At 40.8% G+C, this 24,662-nt stretch overlaps 1 protein-coding gene across 1 annotated transcript in view; it reads right to left on the bottom strand.

Moving 5' to 3' along the window:
* Positions 1 to 1,009: 1,009 nt before the first annotated feature.
* The window catches only part of nsg2 (neuronal vesicle trafficking associated 2), a 38,229-nt gene continuing 14,576 nt past the window's right edge, over positions 1,010 to 24,662 (bottom strand). The window contains exons 4-5 of the mRNA XM_056398438.1: positions 6,530 to 6,640; positions 1,010 to 2,781 (exon numbers count right to left, since the gene is read on the bottom strand). Coding sequence (XP_056254413.1) covers positions 2,563 to 2,781; positions 6,530 to 6,640 — 330 coding nt within the window. The 3' untranslated portion in view covers positions 1,010 to 2,562. The remainder of the gene's footprint in view (positions 2,782 to 6,529; positions 6,641 to 24,662) is intronic.

Raw genomic sequence — 24,662 nt, 5'->3', positions numbered from 1 at the left:
ATCATCTGTCATTTAGCGATATTTTTGTTTCATTCCAGATGATAGCAAACTGTTATGGTTGGTTCAGGGTTGAAACCCAGAACAGTTAAGTATTATATATTATTGCAAAAAGTAGACTTCAACAATAGTAATACATTAAACTAGAAGGCTTGTATTATTGCTGCTACTATGTCTTGGAGACATAAAATACCCAGGTTTGCTTGGTATTTAAATCCTACGTCACAGACACTACTGGTGACTCATTTAGTCAAATGCTTAAACACAAGGTCCAAAACTTCAAACTAAGTATTACTGCCGCAGTATCTATGTGATTATGTGTAACATGGAGGGATGGTGTCTGTCTCCTCCGTCATTCATAGATGCTGATAAATCTAGTTATTGCTTACTGATGCCAACTTTCTTTACATTTTTAATCAAATGTGTTTATATTAGTCCAAAGTGATACACATTTTCCTCTCTCTCTCTCTCTCTCTCTCTCTCTCTCTCTGTCTCTCTCTCTCTCTCTCTCTCTCTCTCTCTCTCTCTGGCTTGCCTGTTTTACTCCTCAGCAGGGAGAAAACACAGACAGCTGACAGATTCGTTAGAATACAAGCCTCTAATTAGGGAAATCAACTATTCATGTCACTCACTGAGGACACTGTTGTTAGTGCTGCACATAAGAAAAACAGAGGCCTTATCTGCCATTGACAGAGGGCCCTGTAGATGAATAAATAAATATATTCACTATCTATTACAGAAACAGCTATTTTTTTGCCTGTCAATCACAGGTGCTCATCATTACAGCCTACAAACCTGCTCTCCACTGCTGTGGAAAGTTCCACACATGAACAGTAGACCACATTTCTGATGTAGTATGAATTGGAGTAGAAGTATGAACATTTGAATAATATGACGTGCCCTATGAAAATTCATCACTGTCATTCAGATTGCACTGCCTCTGGGCTGCATTAGGCGCCGTGTGAGCACTAAAGAGACACAGCGGTAAGCGGGACTGACAGGCACACTCAGCACAGGTCACAGCTTGTTTTTATTTTGAATTCAAACCAAGAGAAGAGGGACGAGGATGCACACTGATAAATTACACCAGGTATCGCTACATATTAACTGACGACATCACAATATCTCATAAAAGCGCTCTTGACAATGGATCCAACATTACAAAATGAAAAAAACTAACAAAAAAAAACAGTACAGGAACAAAACTTGGCTGCAGTTGAAGCCCATCTATAAACATAAGGAAACACAGCGGAAAATAAAGAGTTTTGGTGAGGGACGGTGGTACGCACAGTATTTCCTTCCCCATCTGCAACACTGTGTTTAATGGAGCTACAAGACTGGCAGTTGAAGCAATATGTAAGTAACTTGCATGGAGGAATTGTCGGCCTGTAAAAAAATAAATAACTAAATAAAAAAGAAAACGAAAAACCTCCTAATAAAAGCTACTACAATGCATACACACAAAAAACTAGCCTGAATGCACAGTTCTATGTACAGCTTGGGTCACTGGGGGGGGGGATTTAAAAATGTATAGCACAGCACATTGAAAATGTCACCGAATGTGAGCTATCAAACAGCCATGATGGAAAAATTCATTCAATCCACTCGGGATGTGTCGTGGATGTGGACATTGGCATTACGCCTTCCTCAGAGCTGAACTTTTGTATTTAAAAATGTATTACAGCAATACAAGACCATACTGACGTATTTTGGGTTGGAATATGACGTTGTGTGTGTGTGTGTGTGTGTGTGTGTGTGTGTGTGTGTGTGTGTGTGTGTGTGTGTGTGTGTGTGTGTGTGTGTGTGTGTGTGTGTGTGGTGTGTGTGTGTGTGTGTGTGTGTGTGTGTGTGTGTGTGTGTGTGTGTGTGTGTGTGTGTGTGTGTAGTGACTGACAGATGTGCCTAAGGTTATGCAGCTCATGGCAAGAAAGAAAAGGAGCTGTGAATGAATATACAGTAACTGCAGTATACACACTTGGAAAAAAACAAAAAGACTCCAAAGTCCAAAGAATCTCACAGAGAGGAAGCGTGAAATTCAGCATTTGACTCGTGCCTTTGTACAAAGAGTTGCCTGGTAATCACATACAAAACATCCATACATTACAGTAAAAAATAAATATATCATGACCATCAATAATAATAAATGAGAGGAGGGTAACAAGAGAGCAGACCGTGTGTTTGTGTGTGTGTGTTTGTATATGTGAGTGTGTATCAGCAGTTGATGATATTCCCGAGAGCAAAAGATCAATGGGAAATGCTCCTCGATAAGAGAAAAGAGCATAGAAATGGGCAGACAGGGTAAATCAGAATATGGCCTAGCGTGTGCTTGTGTTTTCATGTCTGCATGCATGTTTTCACTCTATATTGGCATTAAATATGTAGCTGCTGTGTTAATGTGCATCTCTTTTGTCTAGTTTTCTACATATTCTCCTACGTGTTTGTGTGCGTGTTTGTGTGCGTGTATGTGTGTGTGTGTGTGTGTGTCTGTCTACACTTGCCTGTGTCTGTATGTGTTTCTTCATGTCTGCGTGTGTGTTTACAACATCCTTTAACCCTTCAGCTAACTCAGTGGCCCTCACTGCTGGGGGGTTTAGTGTCATGCTGCTGCTGCTGCTGCTGCTGCTGCTGCCCCCCAACCCCTCCAGGAAGCCAGGGGGAGACAGAGTGCGAGGTGGTCTGCTTGGCCATGCTGTAGTGGCTGATCACTGTGTAGAAACGGCCCCTCGAGTTGGCATCCTGGGCAGCGTAGTACGCCTCCAGAGAGGCTGGGATACACCGCTTGTGCTGTGACAGAGAAAGAGAAGAGTGAGGTTCAGAACATTTTGTTAAAGGTGCTACACCTAGCATCTTTTTATTACCTATTATCAAGATAGGACAGTTCCACTGAACAATTTTTAAAGCACTGAATGATTTGAGGAAAATATCTAAATACAGATGTTCTGACAAAAAATGCAATTCTGACTTAAATTGTAATTATTTTCCATGACTTAAAAAACAAGTCTGTTGGTGGGGTATACATCGTTTTGAACCATATTTGTTAGTTGTTATTATAAGTAGTGTAAGTACAATCAGAAGCTTATCTTGTTTCTACATTCACAGAATCTGATAAAACTATGCTGTTGTTGTTTTCAAATGTTCAGTTTTTAAATAACATTTCTTGTTTCAAACCTTTTCACATTGTTTCTTTTAACCACTACCGTTACACCACCACCTGTTTATTATTATTGCCATGCCAATAAAGGTCCTCTAACCTTAATAAAGTAGGCTACTTAATTTATCACGTCATGCAGAACGCATTAATCAGAAAATACACAAGATTGATTTTTTTTTTTTGGCACATAATTAAGGTTAATTTACTACAACTGAGCAATCTTCCACTGACCACTTAAACGATTGCTCGCTACAGGTTGTTAAAAACTGTTAATTAGGTATAATTATGTTCCAATTAAAATCAGCGCTCTTGCCATTTGAAAATTGCATTCATTCAATTCACAGTTTTGATATAAAAAATATTAATTGTGCAGTTATACCATTTTGTTGTAAAGGAAAAAAAACCACCAATCATAATGTAAAATATACGGTAGGCCTACATAATTTCAGCTAATTTCAACTACAATGTGAACTAAACAGCAGAGAAAGGAAACTGATAAACGGCTTATTTCTTCATCTTTCAGACTTTCTACAGTATAAGTAACTGTCTGAGTTTGATGTTTTGTGTGTGAATAGCCAACTCAGTCTGTGAGGTTTAACCATGTTTGAAAAAATCGCTTTATCTCACTAAACAGTCAACATGGTTCCCATTAAATGGAACAACAGAAAAAGAAGTGGAACTGATTTTCTATATAATTCAGATACACCTGACACAGAACGTTGAATTACCCTTAAATACTACATGTTGCAGCTGAATAGTCTTTTTTAATGAAGCAAGAAAAAAAAAACACAGCGAAAAGAATTTTCATCAGTGACGCTAAATATTGACTTGAGACCAAAAATGTCTCACAAGAAATTCAGGTAATGGACTCTGAATAGCTTTGAAAAGAAGAGAAGAAAAAAACACTGTTTACTGTCCCCATAAATAACAGCCTCAAACCAATAATCTGGATGAGTGGGAGTAGTAAAGAGGAAGAAGAAGCCACTTACAGTATATAGCTGAAGCTGATAGCACAGCTCTGTGTAGTAACATATAGAGGAGAATGGAGCCCATAATGCTATAATGGAGTGTATTAGCATATTTTGAGCCCATGTATATTCTTAAGTCTGTATATATCTCCAACCTTATGTGTCATTGTGTAGTGTATGTGCGTGCAGGTGAATGCACACGTTGTTCTATTGACACTTTTTGCACCTGGTGCGCATGCATGTGGCACTGCTAATAATACCTCTGCAGACTGCAGTCTGAGCCCCTGCAGAGTTTGTGAGCCTGTGACTAGATTTATTCCGCCTAAAAGACCAGATTTGACCAGAAACACAGACTTCCAAGGTGACCTCTCACAAAGTACTGCGAAACTTATAAGTGCAGTGCAGGGGTAATCTGTAAGTACCGGAGAGGAGAGGAGAAGCTGGAGAAGACGGTAAAACTTAAAAGATTTAACTGTAACACAGTACATTTCTGAGCAGGAGATTTTTGGATGAGGATGGCTGTATGTGACATTTCAGGAGTTATCCATAATGTGGTACTAATTATTGTAAAATAGGGAATTAAGACTAATTTGTGTAATTTTCATCTAATAGTCAACATAGCTAATGACATATGTGATCGCTCTCAATGCTCAATGGAGTCTCTTTCTTCAGCTTCTGTGTCAAGAAACAAAAGCATCGAATTACACTTGATTACACTGGTCATGACAAAACCACTGATACCATTGATTGATGACTGATAATCCTCGTTAGCCTCTTCCTGTATCCTGACCTCACAAATTAATAAAAGTAGGGCAGGAGCTTTTTTTTTTTTTTTTCTCCCGTAGGAGACTGGGTGGTGAACTCATCCTAATAGGAGGAAAGTAGAAAAGGAGATCGTGAAGGGCAGAGAGGATTCAGTGTGTTGCACAAGGACATAGCGAGGTGAATATTTGGCAAAATGGCTGACTGAATTTAGTGGTGAATCGAATAATCAATAGATCAGTTACTGAAGTGACACAAACTAATGTTAACTGATTAAAGGTCCCATATTCTACTCATGTCCTGTTTTTTATTTGAAGTGGATATGTTTGTGGTTTTAAGAACCAAAAACCATCTCAGTGTAGATTTACATCTCCTCTCTCAGGCTTCTCTCTGAGCTCTAGTAACAACAGGTCGGTGAGCCAACTATCTAATTGGCTGACTTGATTGTTTTCTGAGTTATGTAATAAAAATATAGCAGATTTCAGGTTAACACTCAGAGAAACCAAATCCTGCAAGGTTGGAGAGTGGGTCCAGGTGGGCGGGGCTTGGGCATGTCTGAGAGCAGAGACTCTGCTTTGTTGTGACATCACAAAGTTACAGAAGTCCTGAATGCTTGTTTTTATGCTCGGTTTCTGAATACAGGCTGTGTGCATTTCTCTGTATTAATATAGAACCTAGACCTGCTTTATAATCAAAGAAGAAACTGACATCCATCTTAATACAATATGGGCTCTTTTAGTCACTTCTCAATCAAAATACAGATTTGCTGCTTTTGTCTGTTTTTACATCACTGATAGTTGAAAATCTTTTGGATTTGACTGTTGGTGTGATAACACGAGTACCTTGGGCTGGTGGACATTATTGGCTGTGTACTGTTTCACATTTCACATACATTGATTTATTTGTAGCGGCCCACCACAATATCAACATTGAACACTCCATATTGATTTTCTTTTCATTTTTTTTTTTGTATTTCAAATGGGTAAAATGTTATTTCATGTGTGCAGCGCATTGATTGCTCAGCCCCCCCTTGCCCTGCTCTCTCTCTGTATCTCTCTCACACACACACACAAGCTCATTGACAATGGACCTGTCTGTCAAAATCAGACTGGCTACAAGGTGCACCGGGAGAAATCCCACTGCTTTGGTGAACTGGTGGAGTGTCAAAAAATCCATAAACTTTTTGCTGTCCCTGTCTGTCTCTTTCTCGGCCCTCTCTGTGTGCCTGTCATTCATGTTGCAAGTGAGAGTGTGCAGCATTCATGTGCTAGGGCTTGTCTCACAAGCCAATGTAATCAACCCTCACCAAACTTGCTCGCATCAGTGAGGGTTTTTCTTTGTTTCACACAATGTGAAGCAATGGAGCTGTATATATTGTTCAGTTATTTATTTGTCACAAAGTAATTGGCAATTAAAACATTTGCAGTGGAGAAGCTTATATACTATTTGATTTAACAAGCAACTGTTTATATTAATGTATACCATGAACATGAACACTAGCACATACAGTAATCACTAGTTACAGACCTATTTAATTGTGAAGAGGCTATCTCATGACCCACTGCACTGTTAACCACCTGTCTATCTCAGGGCTGTGGAGTGATGTGTTGTAACACTAGAAAATGAAATAAAGGCCAATTATGGCTGTTACCTTATAAATGAATCCATCTGGGCAGGCATGGTCATAGGTGAAGGCTTTATAAACCACCAGGAACACAATGCAGGCGAGGAAGGCCAGGGCCAGGATGATCAGGATCGTCACCTGCAGGGAGGACAAACACTGGTCAGTGTGTGTGTGCGCCACAGCAATAAAAAAGTGTTTTGAGTGTATGGTTTATACTGTATATGTGAGACGGGGTTAGGGTTAGACAGTGAGAAAGATGGAGTGTGTGCACTAGTGTGTGTCTGTGTGTGCGTGTGTGTGTGTAATCATAATAAATGGTAAGATGCTGCTGACTGAGGTCAATGGCTCCTCAAGGCAAGGTGTTCCTGTTGAGTTACATGATGAATGACTCAGGTCACTGTTAAAACTGCTTTGTTTCCACGGACACAGCCGCCTCAGTTTGGATAAATATAAGGCACCAAGTCAGTAGCATATGAGAATAAAATTACTCCACCGTTTACCTGTGTGCTTGTTTTCTATTTTTACATTACATACCTGGACACAGATCAATTCATTCATAAAATCGTTAATTTCATTATTTATTTCATTATTTAATATGAGGTTCCTTCCTCATTAAATTACCAATGTCCTGCAGAAGTGAAAGAACAAAGTAGTCTCAGTACAGCTACTGCAGACCTGTCTCAGCTTTCCTAAAATCTTCCTGTAATCCTCAATGATATCACCTCCTGTTACGCAGATGGTGAAATTTTGTCATATGACGTGAGCTCAATATACAGAACTTAATTATAACAAGCTGTGTTTCCATAAAGGTCTATCAAAGTAGGACTGGGCAAGAATTAATTAGTCTATCAATTTTCAGTGGACTATTATTATTCATTCATTACATTGATTTGACAGACGCTTCTGTCCAAAGCAACTGAAATGTCTGAGTTTTACTTTGATGATGATTTCAGTTGTGGGTATTTTGTTTTTGAATCAGCTCTCATGAATCAACCAGTGTAGCTCCTGCCATCAAACCTGTGCTGACTGTCGGTGCTCTCCAGTCAGCAAGAGAAATCAATTACAACCTTCATCTACTTTCTGAATGTTTCCAGCTGTTTACAGCCAGAAGCATAAAAAAGAGAGGGGGGGCACTTCTTTTTCTCACTGGTGGTGAACAGATTTATGAATCGCATTTTCTGACACTGCAAGCAGCTCTGAGGCACTCAAGTGTGCAAATTAAGCCATTCAATAGCTGGTCTAAACAAAATATATAATTTAGGAAAAAAAAAACTGGAACAAACTAAAATGTTCTGGTCAGTTTTCACAACAATGAACTATGAAATGTTATCAGCGTTTGCTTGGACAAGCATTTGTACAGAATCAAAATACATGCAGTGTGAAAAAATGCTTAATAGTAAGCAAAAGCAGAGCTAATCTAAAATGATGGAAATAATACATTTATTCCTGCATATTGATGTCTCTGTGTAGTTTGAGGTGTGAAATATTTATTTCCCTGGCAGGCTAGACAATGTCATATAAAGCTGATTAACATATAAAAGGATTTGTTTCCTCCTACCTTTGACTTGACAACATGATCGGGTGCTTCTAAGCCAGCATTTAATTAGAATTATGTAAATGAAGTGCAAAGGATAGCTGTGTTTAAAAATGGTATTGTCTGCCAAGCCATAAATGCCACCATTGGTAGCCTATGTGTGTGTGTGGAGCGGGCATATGCCTGCATGAATGTGTCTTTAAAATGCCACTAAAAAGTCAGATTTACCCCAGTGAGTGAGTTGAAAATAGAACCTTCTGTAATGGGTGAATATCTCTAATTTCCTGTTTTCATGTCTAGTCAGAGACCGGCATTAAAGCCATCAGCAATTTCCTGCTCTCTATACGATCTGTCACAGCGAGACGTCAGAGCAATTACACGTGGGTGTGATCATCAGTCTCCATCAGCGTTATGGGGGTGGACAGGGACTCGCAAGTTAAGTGACTGTTTACTTGGTGTCAACTGGGGGACACGACTCTCAGCCTTGGTTGCCGCTGACACTCTTGGTAAATTACATCTCCCACATCACACACTGCGATACATTAAGGTGACACATCTTAAAGTCACGGCGATCCGCCTTTTGGAGCGGCAACAGACGTGGAATGACTGATTAAGACCCACCCTGACCCCCAATTGAATAGTGGAGTACATGAAATGGCTTATTAAGAAGAGGGATTACTGTAAAGCTCCTCATATCATGGAGCGAGCAATGAGAGTGTTCTGTGCATGGAGAGACCCAACTTTGCTCAGACACTTTGAAACATGAAATGAAGACTGCAGTCGCTAATAACTGAGGAGATTTGCTCTGTTGCTCAACTAAAATGGAGGAAATTTGTCTCCATATATGCATTTGAATGATTTATCAGACACTGAGATAGTCATTCAGCAGATTGCTTACTGAATGAAACCGCTGCCTACAGGATATGTGGTCCAGCCGCTCTTTAATGATACTTAATATTGGGTTATGACATTGCACATACACATGCACATTAAACAGATTAGTGGGATGAACACACTGTCATGGAGAGTATGGCCTGTGTTAACATTCAATGATTCAACACAGCAGTAGCAGCAGTCGGAGCAACAGTTCAAGCCAGAACATACCCTCTATAATAGAAATGATCGCTCTGAAATCCCTGTTGATGCAGCTGCAGCCATGTGGTGTACAAATCCATTAAAAATCTATCCTGACCTTTCTCCATTATTCATAATCTGGCTGAACTCCGCAGTAAACCTTAGGAGGTCGTCAGGGCAACACCACAGCTCGAGGATGAAGACTCCCTCCATGCATGAAGTGGATTCATACTTTTAGCTGCCGGTGTCTGCTGGCCTGATGCAATATTCCTCTATGATAAGATAACACTCTTACACTTATTTACCTGATATCAGCTGAAGCTGTGCCAAGGGTGTGGTCACAGAATAGAACAAAATAGAGCAGAAAAAAGCTTTGCAGGTCAATATGAGGCCCTGATATTTCCCTACATGGCAGTTTCTCCCACTCACATCACCATCATCCCATTTTCGATGTGGCTGTTGTGTCATTAGTGCTGCAGTATGTGCCATCCTACACCACTATCGCCACCAACACAACCATCATCCTGTGTTCTGTGCGCCACAGATAACAGACAGGCGTTTGTTTTTCTTGGATGCAGGTAGGCACGCAGCAAGCGGCTATAATTTGGACAAAGAACAACATGTCCTTAACAAGGATTGGCTCCATCAGGAGAGATTGGATTGACTGCATGGCAGGTGACTGTGCCCGCTGGGCTTTAATCGTTTCCCCGAATCCACCCAGGGTCGATAGAAACCCCATGTGTCTCTTCACATGCATAAAAAAAAACATCATTTTTTCCCATTCATTTTTTTGGGGGCTTTTATTAAAAAAAATGCATTTTCACCACCACTGCCAAATGAAATTGGAACTGACAAATTAAAACTTGAAAGCAAAATTAAAACTGAACACAGATAAAACTTGAAAAGACGGACACATCTCGTAGCCTTTTTATATTACACTGTGAAGTGAAACCTCACAGGTTCAATGTTCCTTGTGCAGCAGTACTTTATTTTATTTAACAGGTAGTTAACTTTGATATGAAAGAATCTCATTAAATAAATTGATAATAACGATCACAAAGATCTCATCTTTGAAACAAAATGAGGTGGCACCCTAAAGACAACGTAAAGGAAAAGTTTAGGACATTTTATACACTTTGTTGCTGAGTTGCCCACCCTGGGGCAAATCACATATATTGTCAGTTTTTGAAGTGAAAAGAGGAACACAAGCCCTGCACCAAACAGACATTAAAAATGACCCCTTCTTCAAATGTTAATGCACTGTTACTTTTTATGTCATGAACTTGGAAAAATAAAATTATCAGTAACAGTAGTGGCATGTGCAAAAGTTTAGGCTAAGTCAGATAAGGAGCTACTTTGCAGCATCTGCCAGGTAATGAGTGGAGACTCCAGGATATACAATTAGTCCCAACCAAGAAATAGTCAGGTACATGACCCCATAGGAAATGTCATTTTTAAACTATGTGTTCTGCGTGGATCAAAAGAAAGCTTAAAGGTGCTGTTAGGCAGATTTTGTCACCTTTGAACAGACTAGACAGACAGGCTAGCAGTTTCCTCCTGATTCCATTCCTTATGCTAAGCTAAGTTAGCCGGTAGTTTCATATTTAATGCAAAGAAAAGCGAGTGGTGTATATCTCTGCAAAACAGTGAACTAGTACATCTCCCAAATTTTTCCTTTAACATTTTGTTGAAAATAAAATGCTATCTACTTTGAGCTATAAAACTCCAAATTGAACTATATGCTACTGTTTTGATACATACGATTTTCCCTGTCTTTTGTTCTTGCATCACAGAGTCCTATCAGTGAAACAACAGGCAGGTGCAGCTGCAGACAGCTCTGTATTATGGAGAAAGACAAACAATCAAACCGGATTACTGAAGATCCAGTAGGATTGTTCCTCTGCTCCCCTGCTTTCTCATCTCTGACTGCAGATTAAGCATCTACACCTATTGTTTATGTTTACCCACATTTTTCATAGCACACACCACAATTTTGCTTATGCCTTTGGACATAGAAAAGAAAACCCTGCTTCATACAGTATATGTCTCATTTCCACGAAATACATTTCCCTTTAATTATTTATTGCTGTGCACGGTGCATCATGAGTTCAGAGGCAGTCTCCTGAATGGAGATCCTGTTTCACAGCCTATTTCACCACAGTACAACATATGATTTCTCTCCTGTTTTTATTTTTTTTTTCATAACACCATGTTATGTTAGCTTGCACCACACCACCCACACTCTCACTGCTGGAACTTGACAGGCCATATGGGGGAGCAGACACCTCCTCAGATTCACTCGAGGAAAAGAGGAGAATATGTAAGTGTGTGTGTGTGTCTGCAAGAGAGAGAGAGAGAGAAAAAAGAAGATAGGGGAGATGTGGGTGTGTGACAAGGAGAGGGATGTGAGAGAAAAATGACGCTGATAAAAACAGATAACGGAGCGACAGAGGGAGCAAAGTGAGAAATAAAGGAGGAGATGACAGAGACAATAAAGCAGTGAGCAAAAAGGCAGACAGAGAGCAAATGATAGAGATCCAGGGGCAGATGGAGAATCTCGTTGCCTCTCTTGGTAGCAGGTGGCGCAGACAGACAGACGGACAGACAGACAGACAGAGAGGCAGGCAGGCAGGCAGGTGGGCAGCAAACACAGTGGGATATCAGTTGATGCATCAATCAATACCACCACTAAAAGCATAAACAACTATTTTTCATTCATCTTACTCTTACCCCTCTGACACCTTCTCGGTAGCAGCACAAAGGAGGCTCAGCTCCCTGTTTTTTTTCATGGATATATCCTGCTCTTTTGTGTTCTCTGCAGCGTGCAAGATATGCTGAGCTACGTGCATAAAAAGAGCTATTAATATCAAATGTGAAAAGTTAGTCTTTTAGATATTAAATACATTTTATCTCGGCTGTAATAATCTGTAATGCCCTCCGGGCAAGTTTGTTGATTAATGAAATTAATGAACTTCTTGACAGGTTGAGCCAGAGCGGAGAGAAAGCCTCCCCTTAAGAAAATAAATTTAAAAAGCTTAAAGGTCAGATTGCAGCAAAAAGCCAATGCATGTTCACCAGATTTTCACATCCAACAGTAAAAGGACAAATGAGTCTCAAACCCTCCAGAAAATGGTGAAATGACTTAATATCCGTCTATAGACCAAATTCCTGATTCAAATTTCACTTACCCTCCTTCCTGTAGTTGTGTGCACACAGTTTTGCTGTTGGGTGTGGTATTATTACCAATATTACAAGTGCACACACACATAATGTGGTTTAGATGATATCATAACTGTTGGCTTGTTTACAACCTGTCTGATCACCTGAACAATTGAGTGTCCTCCTCCAAATGACCACTTATTCACAATGTGGCTACGTTTTATTACAACAGATAAAAACACACCACAAAAACAAGTTGAAATGGATTTGGTTTTAGAGAGTTTCTCTGTCCTATCCTTGTAAATTGCATGTGTTTTGGGTTTTGGGACTACATTGAACTTGTAGGTATTTTTCTCTCCCTTCTCTGTAAAGTGTTTCAGCTCGTGCAGGAATCAGGAGCTGTCCAGCCTGGGGTACGTCCTGCAGCAGCTCACACTAGCTCGAAGCCTCAGTGTGAGAGCAGCAGTCGACCAGAAGCTCGTTCATGCACTGACTGACGTCTATGAGCTCCCCTCCCCTGACTTTGGCCCTCTCTGATTCGTTAGACCGGTGAGGCTCGCTCAAAAACTTCTATATCTCTGTGCTGCTGCTGGGCTGCTCAGTGAGCCTGGGTCTTTGATGTACCTCTGCACATTCAGATATGTTTTGGAGCAAATTTCAACTGAAGAATATTAGAAAAAAAGCTACACACTGCAGCTTTAATATAAACGATTATGTCAGACATCAAATTGTTCATACAGCTCAGCTCAGAACATTAAAATGCAGATTTAAGTAAAAACATTCTTCATTCATCCCCTCTGGGAACATACCAACCAGTGTAGCCTCAAGATTCAGCAGTGTGGATGGAAATGTGTCCTGCTGAAGTCTCTAACCGAGACACTGAGCCTTCACCAATATGTCACATGTATAAGCGTTTAAGTCAGGGATCAGCAAGCTATATAAACTTGTAAATGAAATACCCTCTTATCCTCTTAAGGCAGTTTTGCACTGTTGAAATTAATGAAGTGGGTCGCAGGATACCTGTTAGGGCAAGTGGGTGGAAACAAGGACCGATAACTGAAAGGTCACAGGTTTGATCCCTGTGTGTCCTTGAGCCAAACACAGAGCCCCTACCTACTCTGTCACTGTACATGGAATATAAATGTGCAGGTTATGGATGAGGGCATTATGTAAATGATGACAGAAAAAAAATAAATGGAGTATTGCATTAACGCCTCAGGGCTGCTTGGTGATGTTTGAAAATCAGGAACTAAAGTAGTTTGGCAAACGACAGCGGTGGGCATTCTGGCTCTGAACCAGCTTTTTAAATCTTGTGGTTTTTGCAGTGGTCGATGAAGCATCTGGTTCCTTCAAGTAAAAGTAGTGTGAAAACCATCCACTATGACAAAAAAATTCTGCATCTATTATATCAGGAAAATGTACTTTAATGTATTAAAGTGAAAGTAGTTTTTCTGGGACTGATATATCTTTATATATTACATTATTAATACTGGTTCATTAATGTATAAGCAGCATTTTCCTGTTGTAGCTGGTGGAGCTGGAGCTAGGTCAAACTACTTTACATGCATGCAAGTAGTTTAGTCCAGTGACCCCCCCCCCCCCCCCGAAATCTGCAGGGTAGCACGATGCATAATGGGGTAGGATGTTTTAATTATTGATGATAGATTCTTTTCTGTAATCCTTACCTCTTTCAAATGAAATACTAATTGACCTATTTAGGCTGTGAATACTTATCTAAATGAAATCATCTGAAAAGTTTATGGAGTGATCTCTCTTGTGGAACGTCTGAAATGTGACAACAGGCCTAATATATGTGTTGTTAATGTAAAATCTAACATGAAAGGTAACTGGTAACTGCAGCTGTTGTAAAAATGTAGTGAAATTAAAAGTAAATATCATTTCCCTCTGGGTTGTACACTTGCGTTCAGGCACGAGCAAGATCCAAGAGAGAGAGAAAAAAAAACACCTTTTTTCTACAATGATATTTCTAGCAGGGGGCAGCACAATGGAGCACGACACTCTGGTGTATTTGAGAGGAGCACACTTTTTTCATTGATTTTCCTCCAAAATGCTTTTTGCAGTGGCGCCTGCTAACCGTGTGTGCTGTCTTTCCTCCCGGAGCGTCTCAGTGCAGAGATTCTTTGTTTTTAGCCAGTGGAACAAAGACAACTCTCAAAGCAGAGAGCGTTCGGGGAGCCGGCTACCTCAGAGCGGAGTGTATGAGACAGGGCAGAGGGATGTCAAGGAGACTGTGTACAGGGATTTGGGGCTCTAGAGGACTGGCTATCCGGTTGAGACGAGCGCAGCTACAGTAGTGTGGCAACAAAGTACAAACACTCCACTGTCGAGATGCATCGCGTCTCGGATGGAAACACAAACTGTTAAAATGTCAACCTGAGAAAACACAAGATTTTCCTCTGATCTCGGGTCAGCTGAGGTCTGTCCCCCTCAGAGCTTTGCGGGAGGTTTTGTCTAGTAGGTCAACAGGCTAGGTGCATTGTCTGATCTCATCTGTGTGTCCGTGTATGTGAGGTGATTTTATTATAGATCCACCCTTTCATATAAAGGTCACTCGGATGCAATAAGATTTGGTCCTGTTAAAGCATCTGTGCCACATACATGGGAAAACTACATCAGAAACTGTTGTCATTTAAAACTAGATTCTGTCCGGTATGACGAATATAAACTCCTCTCCTCTCTGTGACAGTGCACATCCAGAGGGGAACCACTTACAAACATTTCGTACTTGAGCGTCTCCTCCATGAAAGCACAGTAAGTTGCTGAAATTTTCTTTATAGCCCGACCAAGTTGGCCGCTGTACTGACTAACGGGAACAAAGCGAGGGCTCTGCTCAAGCTACAAGGGAGATATTCAAGCCAAAAACAAACTAGGGAGGACTTTTAAAATCCGCCCCATGAAAAGTACCAGCATCACACGTGTGTAACAACTGGTTTACTGCAGATTACAGTCATCTCGTTTCGAAAAATGTTCAAATTGTAATCATCTTAAACCGCAGGATCACACCAATATTAGTCCGTTCGAGTTATAGGAATCAAACATTCCTGATGTAATCTTGAAGGATCCGACCGCTCTTGATGCTTCTTCACTGGGACACGAGAGATTTAAATCCAGCGCGCTAAAAGATAACGTGCTGACTGTCAGCAGCGGCTTGGCCTATTTTCCAGGAGGCCAGCGCTCTCAAAAACCAGTCTTCATGGGAAAGTTAGGATGATAATCAGCCTTTATGTCATGTATTGTGGTTCCATCTGTAGTGAAGAACAGAAGTGCATTGGTATTTTCCGTGTGTGTGTGTGTACAGAGGGCATCATTATGAATTTTTACTTCTGTTTTGTAGTAAGACATGTCATTAAAGGACATCAAAAGTCTTCCTTTCACATGCACGCAGAATCCACAGGCTCTGTACCGACTGAGACAGTGCATGTTCAGCAGGAGATAGATGCTAATTATGCTAATGTATCCCAATTAAGCGAGGTCTCTATGGAGACAAAACTTCAAAGGTTTTTCAGAGCACGCTGTCATATTGGTTAGAGACGCCGCTCGGAGGAGAATGTGCTCTCGGGGTATAGACTCCAAATCAAATAGCAGGTGGGCTTGAAACGCCAGAAACGAGAAACACAAAGTGACAGAAAGGGTGAAAGAGACAAAGACATAAACGCACAAACATGACCACGATGAATAAACATCATCTCATGCTGTATCCCTGAAAAAACCCTACTCCAAGGACTCAGTGGTACTCACGTCTTCCTGAAATACAGTATGATGCGAAACCTCGTGTGCACTCTCACCTATCAAACATGTGCACCGAGAAAATGAACAACACAAATCAATAACGATCACAAATCCAAATGTATCCTCAATAATATGAACGCATGAGCGCCCACATACACACACAAACAGACACACACAGACAAACCAACACGCACACACAAACACATGCTAATTGTGAATCAGTAATAAGTCTCTGAGGAGGAACTTAACATCTGCATTAGATTTGCTAATCAGCTCCTTCTCTGCTAGATGAAGATGTTGCAGAAGAGGAGATATTAATAATGGTGGGATCCGCCTTCTAACATACACACACACACACACACACACACACACACACACACACTTAGCACACCTCTAAACAGTTGTTTACATCACAATACAAGGTTCATTACTCTAATGTCTCCCCAGCTCTCAGTCTCCTGGGTGTTTTTATGTTCCTACACCATGTGCAGAGCGCTGCTGTGTGTGTGTGTGTGTGTGTGTGTGTGTGTGTGTGTGTGTGTGTGTGTGTGTGTGTAATGGGTTACTTAATGATTCTTAGTTTAAGTATTCACCCACTTTAAAGTGTTCTTGTTTTACGGCTCTATAACATTAACTAAATTTATATTTTGTTTGGCTTTTTTGACACTGATCAACAGAAGGTCAGTGTCAGTTGCACATTTTTTCTTTTCAAAACATCTTAAGCTGCTTAAGGTTACACAGGTGTTTTTTTTTACTCTCAGGTTTTCCACAGCCAAATTTTAATTCAATTTAAATCAGACCCTAAAATTTATAAATTTATAAATTACAAGACAAATTTTTCTTATCCTGTATGACTACTCTAATTTTTAGTGTTAATTTTCATTTTAACACATGCTTTATCTTCTCTTTTACCCTTAAAGCACTTACAAAATCTTATTTCGTATTTACATAAAAAGTAATAGCAGTAGTGTTATCTTGCTATTTTAGCATTAGTTTTATTACTTTTATACTTTTATATTATGTATTGTTTTAGGTTCTTATATGATGCTCTTATCTAGAGCAATTTACAATGAGTACAAAACTGAAATTAGCTTCAGCTACTGGATCATCCAACTTGAAGTACATACAATAGAAATGGCAAACTCAGAAGCAATGGGACCTGGCAATCCTGCTGTTACAACAGAATGAACACATGAGAGAAATATGAGAAATAAAAGTTGAGGAGACAGATAGAAAGGGCTTTTGTACTTGGAGAGAGAAGATTGGGAGATTTTTGCGAGGGATATGATTCAGTGGGGAGAGGGGAGTGTGGGGATTTGTCTTGAAGAGCAGAGCTTTCAGGGTAAAACAAATGATGGGGTGATGCTCTAAGCTGCCGTGATCATAGTTGGAAGGTCACTGCACTATTTCTTTTTTAACTATTTCGCAGCCAGCTGTCAAATCTGTCAGTCAACATGTGGTGGTTTATCAGAGCCCTTAGTTACATGTGGGGAGACAGAGGAAGCTGAATTACAGTAATGACAATAAACCAGGAAGACAAGTCATGATACTAATAATAAATAAGGACAGTGATGACAGCATAAGTGGCATAAGAAGCATAAGATTGGTGAATCACAGATAAGGACACAGACGTTAAAGTGAAAGGAAGCAACAGAGGAGTGAGAATTGGAGGGTCAGACGAGTCATCCACAGTCTGTCCGTCCCCTAATCGCTCCCATGGCTCAGCTTGTCAGAACAACAGCAGCGGAGTGAAGGACTCAGCGGAGGACACGGGACACATTGACCGCTCACTTTCTTTCTTTCTTCATTTCACTACCATTTTTCAAAATGGAAACATCAAAGCCTGACTTTCTTCTTGGTTTACGTCTCCATTTCTATCGTGAACAGATAACTGGCTGGCTGTGAACCCAGAGTACACACAGTGAAGCAGATGAGATGCAGCAGGGATTTATTCTTTGAATTCATATCTGCACAGGGCTTCAATTAATAGATTACCTTTTCACATTCGTATGCCTTGGATGATCACCGTCCACCACAACCACCTTTTGAACATATGTCGGTCTGGGGTGATTCTTGGGAGGACAACCTGGTTTGAATTCAGTAAAAGCTAAATATCCACACATGAATCATGGTCTTTACCTCTAGTCCAAAATGCACAGCCTCACATTGTTAAGAAATCCTTTAAAAACTGCCGGATCAGCACCAGACGCTAATTACTTTTTCCTTGGGCAATGACCTAATTTTCAACCAAATTTCATCGAAATATGCTAAAACATTTCAGAGATATCCTGCTGGCTATCAAAATAAAAGACATAGATAATAATTATATTCACAGGCAGTTTCCAGCCAATTAATTAAGACCTAAAGAAACTTGGACTTTATTTAATAATATCTAAATAACAGAATTGGATTAGTGCCGTGATGAGCCGTGTGCGGTGGATTTAAAAACAAAATGATGAAAACTGACTGATATATTCAAACAAGTCGGGCCGCATATGAAAAATGTGTGCCAAGAGATTTAATGCTGTCAGATTGCATGAGTTTTGGGCCATCGATCAGGGTCAGAAATCCTTTGTAGTCTTGGCAACGTCTGACAACTGACTTATTAAGTCCGACAAATGGAGTTTGGATGCAGCCACCTTCATGTATAAAAACAAGACGGGATCTGAGATAGATTGTTCTTCTTTCTGTAATCGCAAATTGGATTTCCTCTGCGCCTTGACCTTTGAGATAAAATAGGACGTGCAGTTAGAATTTTATTCAAGTGTTCCTTATATATCGAACGGATGAGAGAGATGATTTATGTATATGTATTCACATCTGCTGATATTGATAGGCAGACAGTGATTGAAGTCCGCTGTCCTTTGAGGTGCTGCTTGATATGGGATCTGAGGCGAGAAGTAGAGCAGAACAGAAGCCATCTGGACTTATAAATCATCCTAAATATCACTCACACAGCGGCAGTGTCTTTCACTGTTGTTATCTGCCTGTCTGTCTGTCTGTCTGTCTGTCCAGCCTGGCTAAGTGTCTGTCAGCGTGCCTTTGTAAGGCAGCTGACACGGGGGACCTCTTTGCGATGACAAATGACTCAAACTTGAGTCGGCTCCGAGGCCTTTTGGGATGGCAGACTGACCTAACCAGGGGTGCGTTTGTGGTTCAGTGGAGCGTAAAGAAACACGCGCTGCCACCGTCCTGATCTAGGCTGGTTTTGATTTCCAAAGTGTTCGATTTTCATCCTGTTAACTCCGTCCTCTTCCTGTCTGTTTTACACTGATAACTGATTTTCTCCCTCGCATAAAGCCAATACAACCATCGTATCCAGCTGTGATCTAAGCTGAACACTGCAGCCTGAACCAATTCATAATTTAACAATGAGCAGTCAGCAACCCAATGTGTCTGTGTGTACTTCAAGTGTGTGTGCACGCCAAGGCTGTAAGATCTACGGAACACATCTGGCTAGTTCATTTTATCAGAAGCCAATTTGGAACAATAAGATGTCTGTGAATATCAGCCAATAGGAGCTGGCGCCGTTATAACAGGAACTGAGTGTGTTTGTGTTCAAAGTGTTGTAAAATGCTTCCCAGCAATGAGTTTGATGATGAGAGAGTGTGAGCATGCTGCCACTGATTGCTGGTTTGTGATGACACAATGGAGAGCGAGAGAAAGGGAGAAGAGGAGGGAGAGGGTGGAAGGAGGCAAAATGGCGAGCAAAAGCACGAGCCGGACAGATCATCAGAGGGAGGAGAATAAGGTGAAGGAGGGAAGATGGGAAGGAGAGAGAAAGGATGGGTGTGAGGAAAGATGAAGAGAGGGTGAACAACGATGAGTTAGACAGTGTGAGGGAAAAAAGACTGCCAGGCTGAATCCAAGAACAGGTTAAGAAACTCTCACCTCTGTCACCAATTACTTTCAAGTTGCCTTTGGGCAAAACCACATCTGCTGAGGAGCAGATAATAATAAGGCAAGACTATTACTACATTCAAGTCAGCTTGGTAAAAATGAGCTCATATGGGGAAAAAGGAAGGAAAACCCAAAGTATAAATAGACAGCCCTTAGGTGTATATGTTTTAGGTTGTCTGTCTGTAAATGCACTCACTTAATGCACATGTTCCTACAGGACCTGCAAGAAGCATATAGCGGTGTGTATACTTATCATAGGCTCTCATACGGAAAACGAGTGTTTGCATTTCCTGCCAGATTTCTCTTGAACGCAGCACATATCCAATGTTATTTAAAGCTATAAATGTGAGGTCAAAGGTGCTGGAATTCTTTATTTTGTGAATCTTTTGTGACTGCGATGGCGATTGCCCATTAGAGTGAAATATCTCCACAGATATTGGATGAATTTCATTAAACTTTATACAAACATTAATGTTTCCCCAGACGATGAATCCCCAGGATTTTGGTGATCCTCCGACTTTTCCTCCAACACCACCATTAGGTTGACATTTGTGATTATGAAAGAAATGTTTCAACAACTATCAGATGGATTGCCATGAAATCAGGTACAGATAATACATTGACACCTCAAGATCAGGATCATCGGGTCAAAATTCCAAATGATAGCATGCCAACATGCTAAACTAAAGGAATGAACCCAGTAAACATTACACTTGCCATTAATCGGCCATAGCGTTGTTATTGTGCGCATGTTAGCATGTGGATGTTAGCATTCAGCTTAAAGCACAAATAGAATCCAAGTGAAAATCAGGTTTCAAAAACACTTTTGTTTGTTTACTTCCTCAGAGGGACGCTGGTGCATAATCAGCAGCTTATTCGTGTTTTCTTTTCCACTTTCTACATAACCATGTTCTGACCTGTCTTTACAAGAGTATCTTGATTAAAGTGAGGTCATCACTGTCCTCTTGCGGCTGACAACCCAGCAACTTTTGGATGCACTGGGAAATACAATTCTGATGCAAAACTGTTGAAACAACTCAAACACTTAGCCTTACATACACAGTATTTTTAAATGTGTGGTAGGTTTGAACAATTAACCGAAATATAATCGAAATGACATTATGACCAAGTGAATATCCAAATAGCAGGAGCTGCAATTTTCTATTCTTTTTTGTTGATAAAGGTAAAATGTGTCTCAACATACCATAAATGAAGCATTGTGTTGGCACAGAGACACTCTGGCCTACAAATAATATTCTCCAGACATAAAGGAACATGCCTGTTGCTAAGACCCAACAAAAATTACATCATCATCATTTTTTTTAATAGTTTTTCTGTGGAGATCAAATTCAAAAATCACCATTCCGACTGAGATCGTGACTCATATATCAATATCTGCCAAGATAATAACAATATGATTTTTTTCGCATATCGTTCAGCCCTAATGTATGGATTCAAAAAATAAAAAGGAGCATGACCACAGTGGGAGCTGATGCCTCTGTACAGGCACATTATCATCTCTGTTTTCATAACACCTGCTGTGCTCCGAGTGCAGCAGAGGAGTACAGATGCAGTCACTTCCACATAAGCAAAAAAAAGCATCCGCCCTCTCCTTTCCCTCCCTCTGATGTTCTCCTTCCTTCAACAGCACACAGGGTTCAGAATATAATACTAGTGCTGAAGGTAAATCAATTGTTCCCCCAATTGTTCACTTGTGTGTATGTGTGTGTGCGCGCGTGTGTGAGCATGCGTGCGAGCATCAGTGTGGGTGTTTAACTGAGAGTAGACGACTGCTATAAACTCTCCCTACAATCAGCGTACTATTAGTCATCCATACAAAACAAGGAAGAACAATATGTGGAACGGGAGGCTGCGTGAGGTTTCGAACCACAGCAGTAATTACCTCCAACCTGACAAACAGTGAAGGCCTTCTGTGGAGGCGGCAGACTGCAGCAAAGCTTTTATCTGAAGGCGAAGTGGAGGTAATAATGGGATAATTGTTTTGGACGATGGCAGCCTCTCCCACCGCTACCTGCTCAGGCCTGCTAACTTCTGCTGGCGCCAATGCGTGTTCAGCTTGGCAGTCACGGCACTGCCATGCAGTCAGCGTATATGTGCATGTATGTGTGTGTGTGTGTGTGTGTGTGTGTGTGCATGTTGAGGTTTGTGTTGGCTTGCATTCGAGAGTGCCAGTCCTGTAGGAGTGTGCACGTAGGTTTGAAGTGTGTGTTGGGCGAGAGCCGGCCAAGTACACCATGTTTTCTGGATAGCGAGCCAGCCAGAAAACCAGGCAGGACAACACGAATTAAATCTCCCCTTCATCAGTCTCTACACCTGCATCTCTCAATCCCCGCCCCACTGAGCCAGACTAATCCGCTCTTCTCTTCCAAGTCCTCATTTTCAGAGATGCTCTTCATGGCATTTTAGTTTTTTTTTTTTAATGGAAAGTCTGCAGTTGAGCGTGATGGAAAAATGCAAAACAAAGAGAACAAGTCTTTTGCAGCAAAGGTCGTGAGTTGAATTTAAACCAAAACAGTGCATATGCCTTAACACAACATCTTTCTCTATCCCTCGTATTAGAGCCAGACCAGCACTGAGTTTCTGAAGCCAAATCCGATAACAATATTTTTGTTTTCAGACATCTGATAAAGATTCAATATATTGGCTTTTTTTTTTACATAGCAGATAATATAAAAAATTTGATGAGGAAACCCCAAAAACATTATCTTTATATCACACATGGCTTTACATAATATCTATGATTTAACATATACTTTATCTGCTGTCTCTCTGGCCTTAACCTTAAGGTCTTTCAGTGGCCTGAAAAAACCCTAAAAACATTAATAACGCTTCAACTGCCTCAAGCTGAAACTGCAGGAAAAACATGACAAAATGGATTACTGTATATTGTCAATAACATTTTGTGACTTGATTATAAAAACATTACAATTCAGTTGTATTTAAAATCTCTTTTGTGAACAGATTTGATGTTGCATCTTAATAGTATATAAACATCTTGTCTTATGTTTTAGTTTTAAAAAAAATTATGAAAACAATAAGAGCAAATTTAACAGTCACTGTACTGTGAATTTAACTGAACTATAATGAACATTAAATGTAGGAAACAAAAAGTAGTGTGTGGTGTGGGAAGACTGTACTATGACATTTAATACATTTTTTTTAATTAAAATGCTTAACTCATTTTGCTCCCCTCTATTTTTTCTATTATTTATGTCAACAGACTGAAGTCTAATCACTCCTTTTCAAATCATTTTGAGCATTTCTGCCCTATGTTTTATGTTTTATCAGCTGAAATATAATAAACTCTTATGATAATATCAGCTCAGTCACTGTATCTAAGGACAAGTCTCTTCCTCCTCTTTCCCTCTCCTCTTCCTCCTCCATCCATCTGAGACCTCTCCTGGTTGAGTTTGCGCGACATGCAGTGAAATCCGGGGCCTTGAAGTCTGGCTTTACTTGAGCTTCCTAATGAGCGGTGAAACGTGCCCTCCTCGGTTTGTTCACGGAACAAAACAACTACAGGGAATACGCTGCGGCTCAGGTCTGCTGGGAGAAATCAGAAAGACGGGGGGGAAGGGAGGGGAGGGAGGTAGGGTACGAGACAGGCAGCGAGGGATGGGAAGAAGAGTAGGAGGGAGGAACGAGGGAGGGGACGGGGACACGGGAAGCGATGACACATGAACCTGGTCTAGAGGGAGGAATCTTTGGGAAATAGAGAAGGGTGGAGGCGGGTTGTGAGGGATGATATAGAGGGAGAACAAGGGAGCAGGAGGGAAGGAGCTCACATCATCAACTAGATTAGGTCTTATGTCCTACTTCCACCAAATTATAACTGTATTTCATATTCTTTGTTTTGGGCTTCTCCTCACTTGCTCCTCTTTTTATCTGCTTTCCTTGCAGAGGGATTATTCTGTATTCACCGGAACTCTGCCATGGCCATGTTTTGTCACTGTGGAAAAGAGCTGCAAGCTAAATGTCTGAAATGTAACACGGCCTTTATAAATGAAGCTGCAGTGCATTTCAAAATAAAGCTGTTTAACTCAAAAAAGGAGAAAGCGACGCAGTAAGCAGAAACATGCGAGGAGAGGAAAGAAAGCAGCGGTCGGGAAGGAGAGTGGAGAAAAGGATGGAGAGCAGTAAGCAGGAGCAAGGCAGTGAGGGAGGGCAGATTAGAGAGCATTTTACACTCTGAGCTCTTCATCCATCAACACAATCTGCAAAGCTTTGAAGAGAGAAGAGATGTGCAAGCTTTTCATCCAGAAATGTTTGCTCTGCACTGCACAGCACGCTGCGCTCTGTACTGTCTGTCTGTGTGTGTGTGTGTGTGTGTGTGTGTGTGTGTGTGTGTGTGTGTGCGGACATGCCTGTGTGCCTGCAGAATCAGCTCTGTCAGTCAAGCAGAGCGAGCGGCTCACCCCAAAACCAACCGACATCGCACAAAAATCACACAGACTGAAATGCATTTCTGCCTAACAAAAGGTGATGGGGTGTGGCAAACCACACGGCTGTAAAGTCTGCGGCAATATTTTGGACAACTCTGATAAGCAGCATTGCAACTCAGCGCTGCTGTTGGGCAGAGTGTCGGCACTGTGTCCTGATTTGATTCCACTGCTGTGAGTGTCACACATCCGCAAATCCTTAAAACACCTGTCAGGCCGATCACAACGTGAATGTCAGATTGTGGCGTCTGGAAAGTGGTCGACACAGACATCCCCTTATCTG

Source organism: Seriola aureovittata, chromosome 15 (genome assembly GCF_021018895.1).
Source record: "Seriola aureovittata isolate HTS-2021-v1 ecotype China chromosome 15, ASM2101889v1, whole genome shotgun sequence".
Classification (NCBI taxonomy): Eukaryota; Metazoa; Chordata; class Actinopteri; order Carangiformes; family Carangidae; genus Seriola; species Seriola aureovittata.
Note: the sequence above shows the minus strand (reverse complement) of the source record. Positions and strands in the feature narration are given on the sequence as shown.